The sequence below is a fragment of the Suillus subalutaceus genome (genome assembly GCF_016647625.1).
Source record: "Suillus subalutaceus strain FC151 chromosome Unknown DFJ58scaffold_93, whole genome shotgun sequence".
NCBI lineage: Eukaryota > Fungi > Basidiomycota > Agaricomycetes > Boletales > Suillaceae > Suillus > Suillus subalutaceus.
The window spans coordinates 80541-93368 of NW_024540342.1; the positions used below are offsets into that span (position 1 = coordinate 80541).

General features: G+C 47.5%; 6 protein-coding genes across 6 annotated transcripts; 3 read left to right on the forward strand and 3 right to left on the reverse strand.

The window, feature by feature from the left end:
• The first annotated feature begins 521 nt into the window (after positions 1 to 521).
• Positions 522 to 1911, forward strand: DFJ58DRAFT_503094 (uncharacterized protein). Its single transcript, XM_041380718.1, has 4 exons — positions 522 to 1342; positions 1394 to 1610; positions 1666 to 1784; positions 1835 to 1911. Exons 1-3 carry the CDS (start codon positions 842 to 844, stop codon positions 1779 to 1781), a joined length of 834 nt encoding a protein of 277 aa, XP_041241212.1. The 5' UTR covers positions 522 to 841; the 3' UTR covers positions 1782 to 1784; positions 1835 to 1911.
• A 154-nt stretch (positions 1912 to 2065) lies between these two features.
• DFJ58DRAFT_800097 (glycolipid transfer protein domain-containing protein) lies at positions 2066 to 3197 on the forward strand. The gene is made up of 6 exons (XM_041390797.1): positions 2066 to 2364; positions 2426 to 2454; positions 2542 to 2660; positions 2714 to 2736; positions 2792 to 2904; positions 2963 to 3197. The coding sequence occupies exons 1-6, from the start codon at positions 2295 to 2297 to the stop codon at positions 3128 to 3130; spliced, it is 522 nt and encodes a 173-aa protein (XP_041241213.1). The 5' UTR covers positions 2066 to 2294; the 3' UTR covers positions 3131 to 3197.
• Positions 3198 to 4755: 1558 nt separating this feature from the next.
• Positions 4756 to 7422, forward strand: DFJ58DRAFT_800107 (uncharacterized protein). Its single transcript, XM_041390798.1, has 8 exons — positions 4756 to 4949; positions 5006 to 5050; positions 5099 to 5305; positions 5359 to 5631; positions 5683 to 5913; positions 5971 to 6330; positions 6417 to 6845; positions 6911 to 7422. Exons 1-8 carry the CDS (start codon positions 4918 to 4920, stop codon positions 7128 to 7130), a joined length of 1797 nt encoding a protein of 598 aa, XP_041241214.1. The 5' UTR covers positions 4756 to 4917; the 3' UTR covers positions 7131 to 7422.
• Positions 7418 to 8963, reverse strand: DFJ58DRAFT_503282 (uncharacterized protein). The gene is made up of 7 exons (XM_041380720.1): positions 8411 to 8963; positions 8267 to 8362; positions 8141 to 8218; positions 8000 to 8087; positions 7761 to 7951; positions 7664 to 7705; positions 7418 to 7614 (listed from the first exon to the last, which is right to left on the reverse strand). Exons 1-7 carry the CDS (start codon positions 8774 to 8776, stop codon positions 7567 to 7569), a joined length of 909 nt encoding a protein of 302 aa, XP_041241215.1. The 5' UTR covers positions 8777 to 8963; the 3' UTR covers positions 7418 to 7566.
• Positions 8964 to 9950: 987 nt separating this feature from the next.
• DFJ58DRAFT_503203 (uncharacterized protein) lies at positions 9951 to 11500 on the reverse strand. Its single transcript, XM_041380719.1, has 7 exons — positions 11124 to 11500; positions 11037 to 11070; positions 10778 to 10989; positions 10535 to 10722; positions 10352 to 10485; positions 10005 to 10288; positions 9951 to 9952 (listed from the first exon to the last, which is right to left on the reverse strand). Exons 1-6 carry the CDS (start codon positions 11463 to 11465, stop codon positions 10098 to 10100), a joined length of 1101 nt encoding a protein of 366 aa, XP_041241216.1. The 5' UTR covers positions 11466 to 11500; the 3' UTR covers positions 9951 to 9952; positions 10005 to 10097.
• Positions 11501 to 11921: 421 nt separating this feature from the next.
• On the reverse strand, positions 11922 to 12747 carry DFJ58DRAFT_800123 (uncharacterized protein). Its single transcript, XM_041390799.1, has 3 exons — positions 12348 to 12747; positions 12166 to 12299; positions 11922 to 12109 (listed from the first exon to the last, which is right to left on the reverse strand). The coding sequence occupies exons 1-2, from the start codon at positions 12395 to 12397 to the stop codon at positions 12179 to 12181; spliced, it is 171 nt and encodes a 56-aa protein (XP_041241217.1). The 5' UTR covers positions 12398 to 12747; the 3' UTR covers positions 11922 to 12109; positions 12166 to 12178.
• Between the last annotated feature and the right edge of the window lie 81 nt (positions 12748 to 12828).

A 12828-nucleotide genomic window follows, 5' to 3' on the forward strand; every position in this document is an offset into this window, starting at 1 on the left:
TCTCGGGCATCCTTTCCATCTACATTTTATGTTCGACGCCGCGCGATCTTGCAAATGAGTTGAGTTCTTTGGTAGAAGCCTATGACAGCCCACTACCCACCAGAGAAGATCCGAATAGTGTATCCACAGCCTTCATCGAAGTGGAGTTTTTCACGTCATAAGGATGCAAGCTCCCTGGCCTATCACCATTCCATCGAATAAGCCACTAGGCCAAACATTCGAAACAATGCGTTATGAATGTTCGGTGATTCCGGTCAGCGTGAAACACAGAGATACATGACCCTAGTTACGTACGAAATGGAACCAATGTTTTCTGTACCTATAAGAACATAGGGGACGCAAATGTAGCGCAGTCACGTTTATTGTGGCGGCTGTGTTGATGAAGAAGTTCCAGACATATGACAAAATTGATCAGCGTCCTGACGGCGGCCAGAGTGGATATCCATGGACTATCACGACTTCTATGCTGATTTGTTTTTCTGGAACGATCATGTTAGACAAGGTTCACATTCACAACCGGAATATTTTGTAGAGATGTACCCTGCAGTTCGGAAAACGTTGGAATCATCAACGTCTAGAAGAGTGACTGATCCTTAGAGAAGACATTAGCCAGTGGTGAATGAATTCCATGACAGTGCGCCTTGGAATACCACGTGTATTCGAGAACCAGTGGTTTAGTGGGTGATGGGCGCTCAATGCAAGTTGACCCCGAGGCAGGCTCCAACTTTGCGTCACTGTGAAAAAAAACGTCCACTTCCACATCCTAAAGGGCATTGTCTCCGAGTACAAAAAATGCGAAAAATCAAGAACCAATTCCTCATTCGCCGTGCACTAGAAAGACATGGACCGCGCCGCCACTCAGCATGCTGCCATATCCAAAACGGCCACGAAACGGACCTACACCCACAAGTGTGGCAGGTGTCGTACCGTTCTTGAATATGACACACACGCCGACTGGCCCACGATCAACTTCCTTGTCGACGAGCACTATTTCGCCTGTTCAATCAAGTTCGACTTTCGTGGGCCTGCCCCATCTCATTTCCCTTCTGAACCCGATGACACGCAGAACGCATCGAGTCCTCCGCATGACTCTAATGAGAACATGAGTGCCGATGAAGGCAGGCACGATGAACCATTCGTCGTGGGTTTTAGCAAGCAGAGGAAAAGCGAGGCTCAGCGGAAACAGGAGCTCGAGGACGACGAGTACACCTACAATGTACGACCCACATCCGTCAGGTGCCGCGGGTGTGACAGAGAGATTAGCCTCGACAAACGTTCGAGGTATTATCCAGGGTTGTGGATGAAACATCGAGGGAAGTGCGCAGGAGTTCAAAAGAACGAGGTGAGCTAATTTCTCCCGAGAATGAAATGAGTAACTAACTCAATTTTACAGAACGAGAAATTCGCCCGAAGTGGAGACGGATTTTGTCCGTCAAATGCAGAACGGCGCCCGACAGCCACTGGCACTAGCTCATTTGAGCTAGATAATCCCCGAACTGACGGCATTTTGCGAGCGGCGAACTCTGTTGAGTACAATGCCCCACGACCAATGGGACTCTCGGATAACGAAGATCCAGAAGAGGGGGATCGGGATCATATCCCTTTCAGCAGTGAGTCGGTCCTCGACGTGAGCAAACACTATTGTTCACCAGAGTTCGAATGTAGCACTGAACCAGCAATTTTATAACGAGTGCTGGCAAAGGGGAGACAGGCCGTGGAAGTACCGGTACGCCACCACAAAGGAAATCATGGAGCAAACATTGGGCGACATTAGATACTGATAATTTGGTGAGTATCAAATGCCAAAATTCCGGGTGTGCATACTTATCAACCCTTTGTTGTGTGCACTTACTAGTGCCGAACGACCGCATACTAGTGCTTTGCTGTTAAAGTGTTCCTTCCTGGCAACCAGCACCATCAACTTTATTGAAACATTATATGGTCTCTCAAAACGTCGTGGCGTTCGTTCTAAAAACAACCTCTTCAAGTTGATGGAGTTCTGCAGGATTTTTATGATAAGATCATTAGACAAAGAAAATAATATTACATATACTTACACGTTTCCTTCGATCCTGCAAAATCGTGTCAAATTTCATTATGCTGTAAACTTGCAGTCACTGCCTCTGTCCTCGAGGTTTCAATGCACAAGGATTCGGCACTATCCCCTCCAGGTAACGTTGAACCTTCTTCTTGACCAGCAAGATGTCTTCTCAACCATACTTCGAGACTGTCAAAGTACAATCACTCACCTCACCGCACTTCGCAGACTGACAGGTTCGCATAGTCATTTGCAGATGTTCCAATCACCGTTAATGGTGTGGAAACCTCGGTTTTTTTGGAAGCTTCTGAAGGGCTCGTTCAATTGTTCGGTATGATATAATGATTACGTCCGGCAATCGGTTTTTGAAATGCGTTGTCGTTCTAGATTTGCTTGGCTCAGGTGTATTCGGCTTTGTTCAGAGTGATATAAAGGGCAATATAGGGGAAAGTCCTCCGCTCTGCCTAGCCCCTACCAACCCTCATCCTTTTCCCGCGATATAGGGTGTACGAACTCGCTACCAAGCCGATTCTTCGCGTTGCTCCACGCTTGAGAATCTTGTCAGAAGCGAAGCATCATTGGATGACAGACATGGCACCGGTTGCTTGATACGCCTGACCCGGTATGTTCGACCCTTTAATATCGTGTCACTGATCAGTACCGTTATTTCTCTAGTGGTTTGACATTCCTGTGTAAAGGTCATTCTATCCCCGTCTGTATAGTCATAGAAGGCAACTGATTCGGACGAATTAGCACTGCAACATATGCAGAATGATCCTTCGATAGAGTTACACGTGTGCTTCAAGCGTTCATACGACGAAGTCTTAAGACCCCATCATACGTTTTTCGTACGGTCTCTAGCCGCTGTACGTCACTGCCTGCTTCCCTGTACATGTGGCTCCTGATCGTTTGTGGCACTTTCAGGTTGCTGTTCGGGCCGCGCCGTATCGCCGTGACTTCTATGCTCGTATATCGCAAGGAGCGCCATTGGAAAAATTAGACGCGGAGCTAGCAAAATGGCTGTCTGGACTTGATGTAATTGTGAAGCGGCTCAAGGGGTTCATCGAGGGAGAAGGATACGGAAGGATATGATGTTCTATGGAGAATCCTGTCAATCTGGATAGATATCGAAGAATAGACATGCCGCACTAGCGCTGGGAGCTTCAAGTTTCATAATTAAGAAGGTCAGGACGCCGCCGGGTCAGTTATAAGCACCTAACAGCAAATCTAAGCGCCTATTGTGGTTTGTAGCAGGGTGTTCGCGAAGTATATTTTTACTCAATCAAACGAAGAGTCCGCGGAAACGAGGTTGTTCCTCGATAGTATCGATAGAGACGGTAAGCTCATTGCCGGTTCTCCACATCAGTGTCGTGCGAATGATAATGTCATTCCTCTTCTAAGTGTGTGTCGTGAACTATATACAAGGTTTCACTACTGCGAAGATGGATATCATATCGTATTAAATGAAGGTTTAGGGGAGACTACATAAGTCATGTCACTTATCCATGTTGGAAAGGGCCCGGCGGCTAGAATATGTTGTACCCAAAATATACACAGGCGCCAACGAGAGCCGAATTGGGGAGCCTTCGTGCCTCAATCAAGCATGGTATTGCGATCGACAACCAAGTCAATGTACGTACTCGTCTATCCGAAAAGGAAAGTTTCCGTCGTTTCGGAAATCAACCGACGGCAACTTTCTGTTGTGCTGTATTTGAGATCTGCGGGGAAGTTAGGCCAACTCACGAGTCACGACGCAAAGAATATCGAGCAACCCTTTTAAAGTATGCGGTAATTGGTTCAGGAGGCCGAAAAACTTACCATATGGCTACATGTGTTTTTTTTTCTTTGTGCGGCGATAGATGTAAATACTACGTGGCGGTTGGGTTCCGAACACGCAGTTATACCAAGAATTTCCTGAACATATAAGATTTCTTCACACGGGAGACAGGAAAAACACAAAAATTTGAATAGACGATGTCCACATGGGTTCGGTGCATTTCCTGAACTAAGCAAGGTCCCCCAATGCCGCAATTGCCGTACAAGCCGCCGGATGCGATGAGATTTGAGATCGCCGACAAACCAAAGTGACAGCACAATGTCCAAGGTACATGATAGATGAATGTGGGACAAGCTTGTTGTAGAAGTGGTGATAACGGGGGGACGACGTACAGCACGAGGCCCTCATGGACCACGGTGTAGACTCATGAGACTGAGCCGAGCAAACACAGAATTTCCGTCTTAGGCCCGAAGCGGTAAGGCCGGTGAGTGAGTAGCAGAGATGTACTAAATGGAAGTTCACAATGATACCGTCTTAGTCATTTGTCTAGCCCAGTTAAACTAAGCGACATCCATTGCAATGCAGCGTTTAGCTCCGACATCATAGCATCACGACCGAGAGAATCGCATCGATGATGAATGGATCGATAGAACAGCGGAGTTGGGGTTTCAATCGTGATTCAGAACAATGTCCCTTTTGATGGAAACGTGTCAAGAGAAAAAGACACAGCACTAGACTAACTTCACGTTTTAACGCTAGAACAAACAACATATACTAAGAGAAATCCATTTTAAGTGACATTTGCTCTCGTATGTCATAATAAGTTTGACACCGAGTCGGAGTGGAAGCAGAATCAGGTGTTCGTCGAGGTTAATTTATTCAGGTACAAAACCTTTTTCGATGTTTTCGCCGGCCGTGGGAAATGAAATGTTGTTATGTTTCTGGAAGTGCCGGATCTGTGACATATATTTTCTCTGTAAATACGTTTTGGCACCCGAACAGCAGCTTACACATATTAACCCTTCCCGACCTGCCCCAACATCATACCTAATTCTCTCCCAACTTCTGCCTCCTCTTATTCCTAATCTTCCACTATTCCTTCATGGCAGAGGATATGGATGTGGATGACCATAAGTATTTGTCTGCCCTTCCCAGCCCCCAATTATTTCACCGCTAATTGATAACACCAGGTCTGATTCCTCTCCTCCTCGAGAGCTGCCTCGTGAATCATCTCCGTACGATTTTATTCGATCCTATGATCACTTTCACCAATTATTCTACAGAAATTCCCGAAAGCGGAAAACCCCTCCAGAACGAGGGGATTCTGCTGACGCTGAGGGCGAGAGCGTAGATGACTCAGTCGCCGTTCCGAAAGGCGAGTATGAAACTGGTCGTGTTATGTGCGAAGTCTGCGGCGAGGGCGTCTCGTTTCGTGACGAGGCAACCGGCGGGTTTACCCTGAAACACTGGGACGCCCATCGGCAACAATGGTATTGACACTGCCTTGATCAATATTTATTTGTTTTCTAATGTGTCCCGACAGTGCCAACACCACTCAGGCCGTGCCTGAGCCTGTTATCTATACTCCAGAAAGTACGGCTGAGGCTCTTGCCAACCCTCCCGCTAAGCGGCGGCGTGCCAAGCGTACTGAAGAGGAACGCATTGACTACCTCAGGGCGGATCCTTACGTCGCACAGTTTGAGGCATACCGTGTATTATGTGCATCGTGCGACAAGTGGATCCGGCTCCGTCCTAATTCCACGTATTGCTCCATCCCATGGGATGCTCACCGCAAGAGTTGCTTGTCAAAAAAGATGTGAGCGAATCCGTACCCTCTCTTATCATTCTGGCACTCATGTATCCCCAGTAACAACAAGAATGGTTGTGCTCTCGAAGAGAGAAATTCATTGCTCTCTAAAGACCCGGACGTCCGCAAGTTTGATGCCGAGCGGGTATTGTGCAATACTTGCGACCGTTGGATCCAAGTCAGCCCTGAAAACCACATGCAGGCCGTCCAAAAGTGGCTGCACCATAAGTCGTCCTGTCAAAAGGGCGTTGGACAGTCTTCCACCTCTCAAGCGGAAGCTTCATCGTCTCAGTGAGCTACTCAATCTGACATTTTATTTCGCTTTCTCATTCCTATATTTTTATCAAGGCCACCAAAATCCGATGTAGCAGCTCGAGAAGGTCAACCTCACCCTGGGGATGTGTCTGCAATCTCGAGACGTCCTTCGGGTTCTCCACTCCTTGGAAAAAACCCCATCCCGTCGACAATACCGTGCTCGCCGTCTTCATCCTTCAAGGATTTGACACCCACCAATTTTCCAGCTCACGAATCTCGTCGACGAAATGCCGAACAACGAGCCGCAACTCTCAAGGCTGATCCTCTGGTTGAAGAGGTTGAGCCAAACAGAGTCTTCTGTTCTCTTTGCAAGAAGTGGGTCCAGCTTCGACAAGATAGTTCCTACTGCGCGTATCCATGGATACAGCATCGAGGAAAGTGTCTAGCCCGCCAGTGAGTATTTTCACTATTGTCGCCACGTCTGTTTTCTCGCGCGTTCCACACATTATTCACTGACACCAACTGCTTCCTTCTTTCAGTCAGAGGCGAGCTCAGAAGGCTGCAGAAATTGCAGAGATTAGAGCCAAAGGTGGCACATCCCATCCTGACGACGGAAGCTTGTCAGACGAGGATGCATCTGCTGAAGACGAACTAGAGTCGGAAGAACCGTACGACACCCAGGACCTATCCACGGATGATAAGCGCAAAGCTAGGATTTCGGATTTTCGGTCTCTTCACACTATGAAGAAACAACGATTAGACAATGGAAACAGCCGCACTAGCTCCGCTTGGGTTGGCCCTGATAATGCCTCCACTAGCAAGAGATCATCGCAAAGCGTCCGCTCTATTCGTCCAAAGGGAAGAGCTGATAGCGACATTCATGTGCTAACGGAAGCTTCCGGGTCGTCCAGCCGTCTGAACCGCCGTCTTGTACTTGGTTTTGCTGACTTAACCACCGTTCCTGGCCGGTACGTTCCTCCCGCTAGCTTGACTTGGTATTTCTAAATCATGGTGCTGATGAGCCTACTGCCAGGATGGATTTCATTTTTTCGTCAATCGCATACCTATTTATGACCACTCATGACAGCACGGATGACATGACCATATCTTCCCTGTTGACTTACTTAAACTCTGCTATACCTGCCGACAAACACGAGGACTTTGATACAGCCGAAGTCGTCAAAGCAGCAGCGGCCTTGCAGGATCGTGGTGACATCATCTTTGAAGGCGATATGTTACGCCTTCCAGAATAGCGGGTAATTCCGGACGCTGCATTTCTTGTGCATATATGTATACCTATTTTCTCGATTTGCATTTCTTGGACTTCCACTCCGACCGTTCACTTATTGTTATTGACTCTGCATCCATAATATCTCATTCGTCATACTGATTTTTTGTTCAACTTCACCGACGACAATTGCATCGAAAGTGTATCTACCGCTCATACCACCGACGTCCTGTATCCTTGCTGATTTTCTTGAATGCGATGTATTATATGCATCGCATACACTATACTAATCGGGAGTGCAGAACCATGATGATGCGCGAGAAGGTTGTGAACAATTCCACGGCCTTGAAGCCGAAAAAGAGAAATACTACTGGTACACAATAACGACGCTGAAACACTCGACATACACTGGACCACCCCAGACAAGTTCGTTGAATCGTAAACAAGGGCATCCCTGCTGGCTACCGAATTTGTCGTTTGTTCGTCTTCTTCTTTGATGGACCTGGGGCCTAACACCGACTCGAGGCATGATGACAGGCGATGAGAGAAAACACCAACCTGGTCTGTAGTCTTCTCCATTTCCGGATATTTTGAATTTTTCTTTCGCGGTCAGATTGCGTGCTGGTAACCGGTACGGCACGGATAGAGTACTTACCGGCCGCCTTGCTGGTCTTGTCGGCTCTTCTTCATCGAGAGAGATCGTTCGCTTCCCTTGCCGCATTGCGAGGTCCTTCTCGTCGTCATAATCTCTAATATCAGAATCACCGGGCGCTAACGTTTCGAGTGGAATCCGGTCGGCACGTCGTGGTTCTTTGACAACTGAATGGTTCGTTGCCTTATGCACACCTGCGAAATATTTTAGCTAAGTCTAATTTTCCAAGCATGGCAATGCACCGGAATTTTGTTGGTCCCCGAGTCCAGATGGGGGCTCATTCCAGAAAGTTTCATCTTGCTTATCGCCCTTTGAGCTTCCGACTTGTGCCTGCGAAAAATCAAGGTCAGCTGCACATTGTTTATCAAGGGGCTGTTCCTTACAACTTCCCTAATGCGACGGGCTAGACTTGCTTCTAATTGCATGATACGAGCTTCGTGTTGCTTGATGAGGTTGTCTCTCTAAAACCATACGGGATCAGTGACAAATTGGAAGAAGCGAAGACCAACCCTTCGAATATCATTATTCTTTTCCACTAAGTCGCGCTCAAAGACTTCTCTGGCTTTTTGGGCCAGGTTCTGGACCAACATCCACTCGTTGTCATTCTAACGCGAACGAGGTGAACAGCTACCGAACAATTATAGCCGTCTTACCAGATCATTCTGTTCATGGCGGACGGTAATGTTCGTCGATCTTTGGAGAAGTTGCGTTTCGGATTGTTCAAGTTCGCGAAGGCGCGTTTTCAGAGCAAGGAGCTCTTGTTCGTGCAGATCAGAGGGAGTTTCGGCAATAACCAGGCGCTGGGTCAGTTCGGATATGACTTGTTGCTTCTCACCCAGCTCGCCGCGCTGGGAGTCTGTTTTAGAGTTCAGCTCTTTGATTTGTCGCTCAGCATCGCGAGCGCGTTGTTCTGCAATCTGTTCTGTGGCTTGTTGAATTCCCTGCTGTCGGGAAAGGTCTATCTGGCAGTCTAAAAGTTCCTTCCGAAGGCTGCCAACCAAGTCCCGTTCGGCGGCCATGGCAACGATGGCGTCATCCAGTCTACTTTGCAATGAGCGTTCGCGCTCCTCTACAGCACTGGCGCGGTGGACAGATTCCGCCAAGTTTTCGTTCAGAGCCTATATCACGCAGTGAACATACTGGTAAACATGACACCGGAGTACACGCTACCAGAATCGTGTTATTCGTGGATTGCAGACGATCCTGTAAACAGGTGAGCTCAGCTCAGGGCGGAGAAAGCGCAGGATTACCTGAGCTTCACCAACGCTTTCCTTGGTGAGCCTGAGAGTAACGGACTGGTCGTCGAAACGTTCCTGAAGAACCTGGGGCAAGGTAAATATGAAAACTGGATGACACGAAGCTGACCTTCAGCGACGTTCGCGTTTCTGCGAATCTAATTGCAATGGTCAAAGATTTCGTTGTGAGAAGAGTGCTTGAACTACCTTTCGCGGTAGCTTTCCTCCTCTCGCTTCACATCTGCCAGCTGCGCGTGTGCAGTTTTGAGTTTGTCAAGGAGTGTATCGCGCTCCGACACGAGCCTTGCATTCTGTACTGATAGCTCCCTTTCTAGGTTCCGGATATCTGCCAGCCCCGCTTCAGCAATCTGGAGTCGCTCCCCAATAGATTCGCTTTCGGAGGTGAGGCGCGCATTCTGCTGAACTAGAGTTTTCTCAAGATCTTTTGAGACTTCCAAGCGCGATTCCAGGTCTTGCGATCTATTGTGAGCATGCACCAACTCCGCCTCGGCCTTCTGTAACCTGAATATCAAGATTCAGTAGGCGCTATCGGTAAATTTTGGAAAGACTGACCTCCCCTCTAGGTCCTTCATGTGTTGTTCCTGGAACGTGACATTGTTCTGCAGAATCCGGGTTTGCGCTTTACGATCATTCATAGCTTCTTCAAACTCGGAAATTCTAAGAATGTTGTGTTACCAGGAGATGAATTGCCAAAAACGCAAAATCATACTCCTGTCTCATAGATTCCACCTCTTGTCGCATGGAATGTACCATCGCATCGCGTTCTTGTAAGCTATTGCATACAGAGTTAGGCAAAACATCATATGACGATTAGGTGTATTCGTTACCGTGACTGGCTGTGAACTAGCCGATCCTCTGCTTGCGCAAGTTTGCTGAGAGCATCAATTGTTTCATGCTTCTGGAGCTTCAGGTACTCAGCCATATGAACAACACGCTCGGCTGGATGGCCATGAGAATCGCTATTCATCAAGATGACAATGACCGAACTTACAGGTGCGCTCAAGATCCGATGTTGTCGAGGCAATCAACTTCCTGTCGTTCCCAAAATGCTCCTCCAGTTCCGCGACGCGCGCCCGGGCATCTATTAGCTCAGAACCCATATTTTGCAATTTTTCACGCAGGAGATCGGCCACCTGTTGAGCTGCACACATAATGTGCCGTGCTGACTTCCCACAGAAAGGTGCGACTCACTCCGAGTAAGCTCAGCCTGTAGCTCGTTTACAACTGTCCTTGTTTGGCCCACATTGGGCAGATGCCCAGTGTCATCCAGAAACACTTTAATTATTCGAAGTCACAACCCGGCGGAAGCAAGGATGATAGTTCGGAGAATGAACTGACCTTGGAGGCCGGTACGAGCGGCATCCCGAAGCTCCTCAAGGCTTTCCATTGTCTTTCGGGCATCGTTCACCAAGGTAGATGACGCTTGAAATTGGATTCGGACCGCCTCATAAGAATCTCTGAGTTCGACGCAACTGCATGGAATCAGCGAATGGGAAACGGATACACGAGATATTTAGAAACCTCCTGTTGGCCTTGTCAATTGCTTCCTTGGTCGTCAATTTAAGTTGAGCGATTCGTCGAGATAGTTCCGAGTTCTGATGAGAGGCGTCTGAGGCCTGACGAGATAACTCCGTGTTCTGTCGCGAGAGATCGGCGACGAGTTCAGTCTTAATACTAAGCTGGGATTCTAGTTCGGCGTTATGTTCCCGCTGTAATGGTGTTGATAGACATTGTGCTATAGAAAACTGAAGAAGGTCAACTTACCAGTTTCGCGAGCTCAGCCTTCGCTTGACGGCTATTGCTAGCAATTTTTGTGATGATGAGGTCCTCTTCGGTCATATCACTCTCAAGGATACCAAAACCTGATCGAGAACCGATCTCTTCTGTGGTCGTCTTTAATGGGGGATATCGATATTCTGCAGGAAAATGTTGAGAAGGTTGCTTTCCGAGCATCTTAAACTGGTGCCCATCGATATCTAGAAAAATGACATCAAACGATAACATTTCAGGCGCATATAATCACCATGGTCCTCTTTCTTCACCTCCACGTTGGGACGCTACAATGACATAACATATTTTCAAAACCAACTTGAGAATATATGCGGCATACCCTTGTTGAAAATACAGCATTTGTGTCATAGAAGGAAGACGAGTGCTGAGGACTTGAGCTGTGCGACTCTGGGTGCGAAGTTGTCGTATTGAACTTGAAACTGGGAAAATGAAGGCTAGATTCAGCCAACTCCCTGGAGGCCGTATTCTCTACAAGATTGGAGCTCCGTGTGGGTGCAAATGTTTGTTGCGAGCTGTTGCTAAACGTCGAGACTACCGATTTTTTTTCAGTGCGTCCAGGTTGTGGAATCATGAATAGAGGCTTTTGACTGTTACTGTTGTCAGGTTGATTATGACGTGGTTTAGATAATAGAGTCATTCTGTGTCCTTGGTGAGGCTCCATTGAAGGTGCAGGTGAAATGTAGTAGTGGTTCCTTGTCAAGTGAGGATCCGATCAATATCGGCACGGTCAATGTCGACGCGCATAGTAAATCACGTGACGTGCGTGATTAAAATAATGCCTGCGCACGTGAGACCTTATAGTTGTCTCGCCTTCTCTTTAAGTCGCAATATTAAATCGCTCTTACGGCTTGAGGGTAGTATGTGTTTCAGGCGAATACATAAGTGAACGTTAAACGTTACGACGAAGTATCATTCAAGTTCGCAATCACAACTGCTAACACTTGAAAAAGGTGCAGAAGGATACTTAGTCTGATCACGAACAGTAGCGAATGCAATGAAGGCATTTATCCACGTAGGTGTTATCGTGCCATTTCCCTCGAGTAGTCTGTGCACCTGTGAATCAGAGGTCATATGGTTACCTCATGGAAATTGCAGCATATAAAATGCAGTGATTGTTCTAAACGATTATATGATATGCACACACACTCATTCCCCTAGCCTCGCGGGCTAAATACCTTTTAAAAGTGTAATTGAGAATCAGCAGAGACATAATATTGGCTGCCTGTTAATATGAGTCGACCGCCCCAAATTGTACGGCGCTAACGAATTGTTTATAGGGCGAAGGTTTAACGTTTAACCACGAGGCTGGTGAGTAATCGTTATGAGTCGAGTACGACTATATAATCGAATGCGATACTTACTCGACAATCCCTCTCAGTGTTTCCGAGTTTCAGAGGGACTCTCATCCATGACGACCACGAAGCCACTAAGGTAGTTGGTCTCGTAGTTACACAGTCCAGCTCCAAAGGACTCGCACATCGGCTCGGAGATGTGACTGTCGGAGGATGAACAAACCAAGTGAAAAACAAGTCGGGATACTCACCAGTGCAAAAACCAAGGACCAGAATTATCTGTAACCCACCGCATGACCATTTGTTGAGCTTGACCACTACTAGAGGCAACGTCCTTGCGCACAGGATTTAGATTGTTGAAGGCACTCTGGCTGGCGCTACCTGATTGGCAGTTGTAGCACCTTCCTCTGGCAGCCTGTTTGAAATCCAACGGTAAGTCGTTACTTACTTATCTGCACCCGGGCCTCGGGGATTGCAGTGCGATTTGCGTTCCGAGGCCATCCCACAAGGCTCTGATCTGCATCAATATTGATGGGATTATTGCCACATATATGGCTAAAAGTTGGCTAAGTAGGTCCTAGTAGGTCCGGACCGTTGGTTTCGAGTAGCTGAAGCCTGACAGTCTGATAAAGGTGTGTGCACATAAACGTTTACGCTAACCGAAGCTATAGCGTGAGAAATAATTTCTGTATAAATTATGTACCACTAACTTGTGCCCTTCGGGCTGGTAGT

Coding starts and splice junctions, on each gene's coding strand:
- DFJ58DRAFT_503094 (XM_041380718.1), top strand. CDS start 842: ATGGACCGCGCCGCCACTCAGCATGCTGCCATATCCAAAACGGCCACG. Junction 1,343..1,393: donor CAGGAGTTCAAAAGAACGAG/GTGAGCTAATTT, acceptor TCAATTTTACAG/AACGAGAAATTCGCCCGAAG. Junction 1,611..1,665: donor GGATCATATCCCTTTCAGCA/GTGAGTCGGTCC, acceptor GTTCGAATGTAG/CACTGAACCAGCAATTTTAT.
- DFJ58DRAFT_800107 (XM_041390798.1), top strand. CDS start 4,918: ATGGCAGAGGATATGGATGTGGATGACCATAA. Junction 4,950..5,005: donor ATGGATGTGGATGACCATAA/GTATTTGTCTGC, acceptor TGATAACACCAG/GTCTGATTCCTCTCCTCCTC. Junction 5,914..5,970: donor GCGGAAGCTTCATCGTCTCA/GTGAGCTACTCA, acceptor ATTTTTATCAAG/GCCACCAAAATCCGATGTAG.
- DFJ58DRAFT_800097 (XM_041390797.1), top strand. CDS start 2,295: ATGTTCCAATCACCGTTAATGGTGTGGAAACCTCGGTTTTTTTGGAAG. Junction 2,455..2,541: donor GCTCAGGTGTATTCGGCTTT/GTTCAGAGTGAT, acceptor CCCGCGATATAG/GGTGTACGAACTCGCTACCA. Junction 2,905..2,962: donor TCGTACGGTCTCTAGCCGCT/GTACGTCACTGC, acceptor TGGCACTTTCAG/GTTGCTGTTCGGGCCGCGCC.
- DFJ58DRAFT_503203 (XM_041380719.1), bottom strand. CDS start 11,465: ATGGAGCCTCACCAAGGACACAGAATGACTCTATTATCTAAACCACGT. Junction 11,071..11,123: donor ATGCTGTATTTTCAACAAGG/GTATGCCGCATA, acceptor ATGTCATTGTAG/CGTCCCAACGTGGAGGTGAA. Junction 10,723..10,777: donor AGGCTGAGCTCGCGAAACTG/GTAAGTTGACCT, acceptor ACACCATTACAG/CGGGAACATAACGCCGAACT.
- DFJ58DRAFT_503282 (XM_041380720.1), bottom strand. CDS start 8,776: ATGGCCGCCGAACGGGACTTGGTTGGCAGCCTTCGGAAGGAACTTTTA. Junction 8,219..8,266: donor AGAATAATGATATTCGAAGG/GTTGGTCTTCGC, acceptor GTATGGTTTTAG/AGAGACAACCTCATCAAGCA. Junction 7,952..7,999: donor CGGGGACCAACAAAATTCCG/GTGCATTGCCAT, acceptor AATATTTCGCAG/GTGTGCATAAGGCAACGAAC.
- DFJ58DRAFT_800123 (XM_041390799.1), bottom strand. CDS start 12,397: ATGGTCATGCGGTGGGTTACAGATAATTCTGGTCCTTGGTTTTTGCAC. Junction 12,300..12,347: donor GGTCCTTGGTTTTTGCACTG/GTGAGTATCCCG, acceptor ATCCTCCGACAG/TCACATCTCCGAGCCGATGT.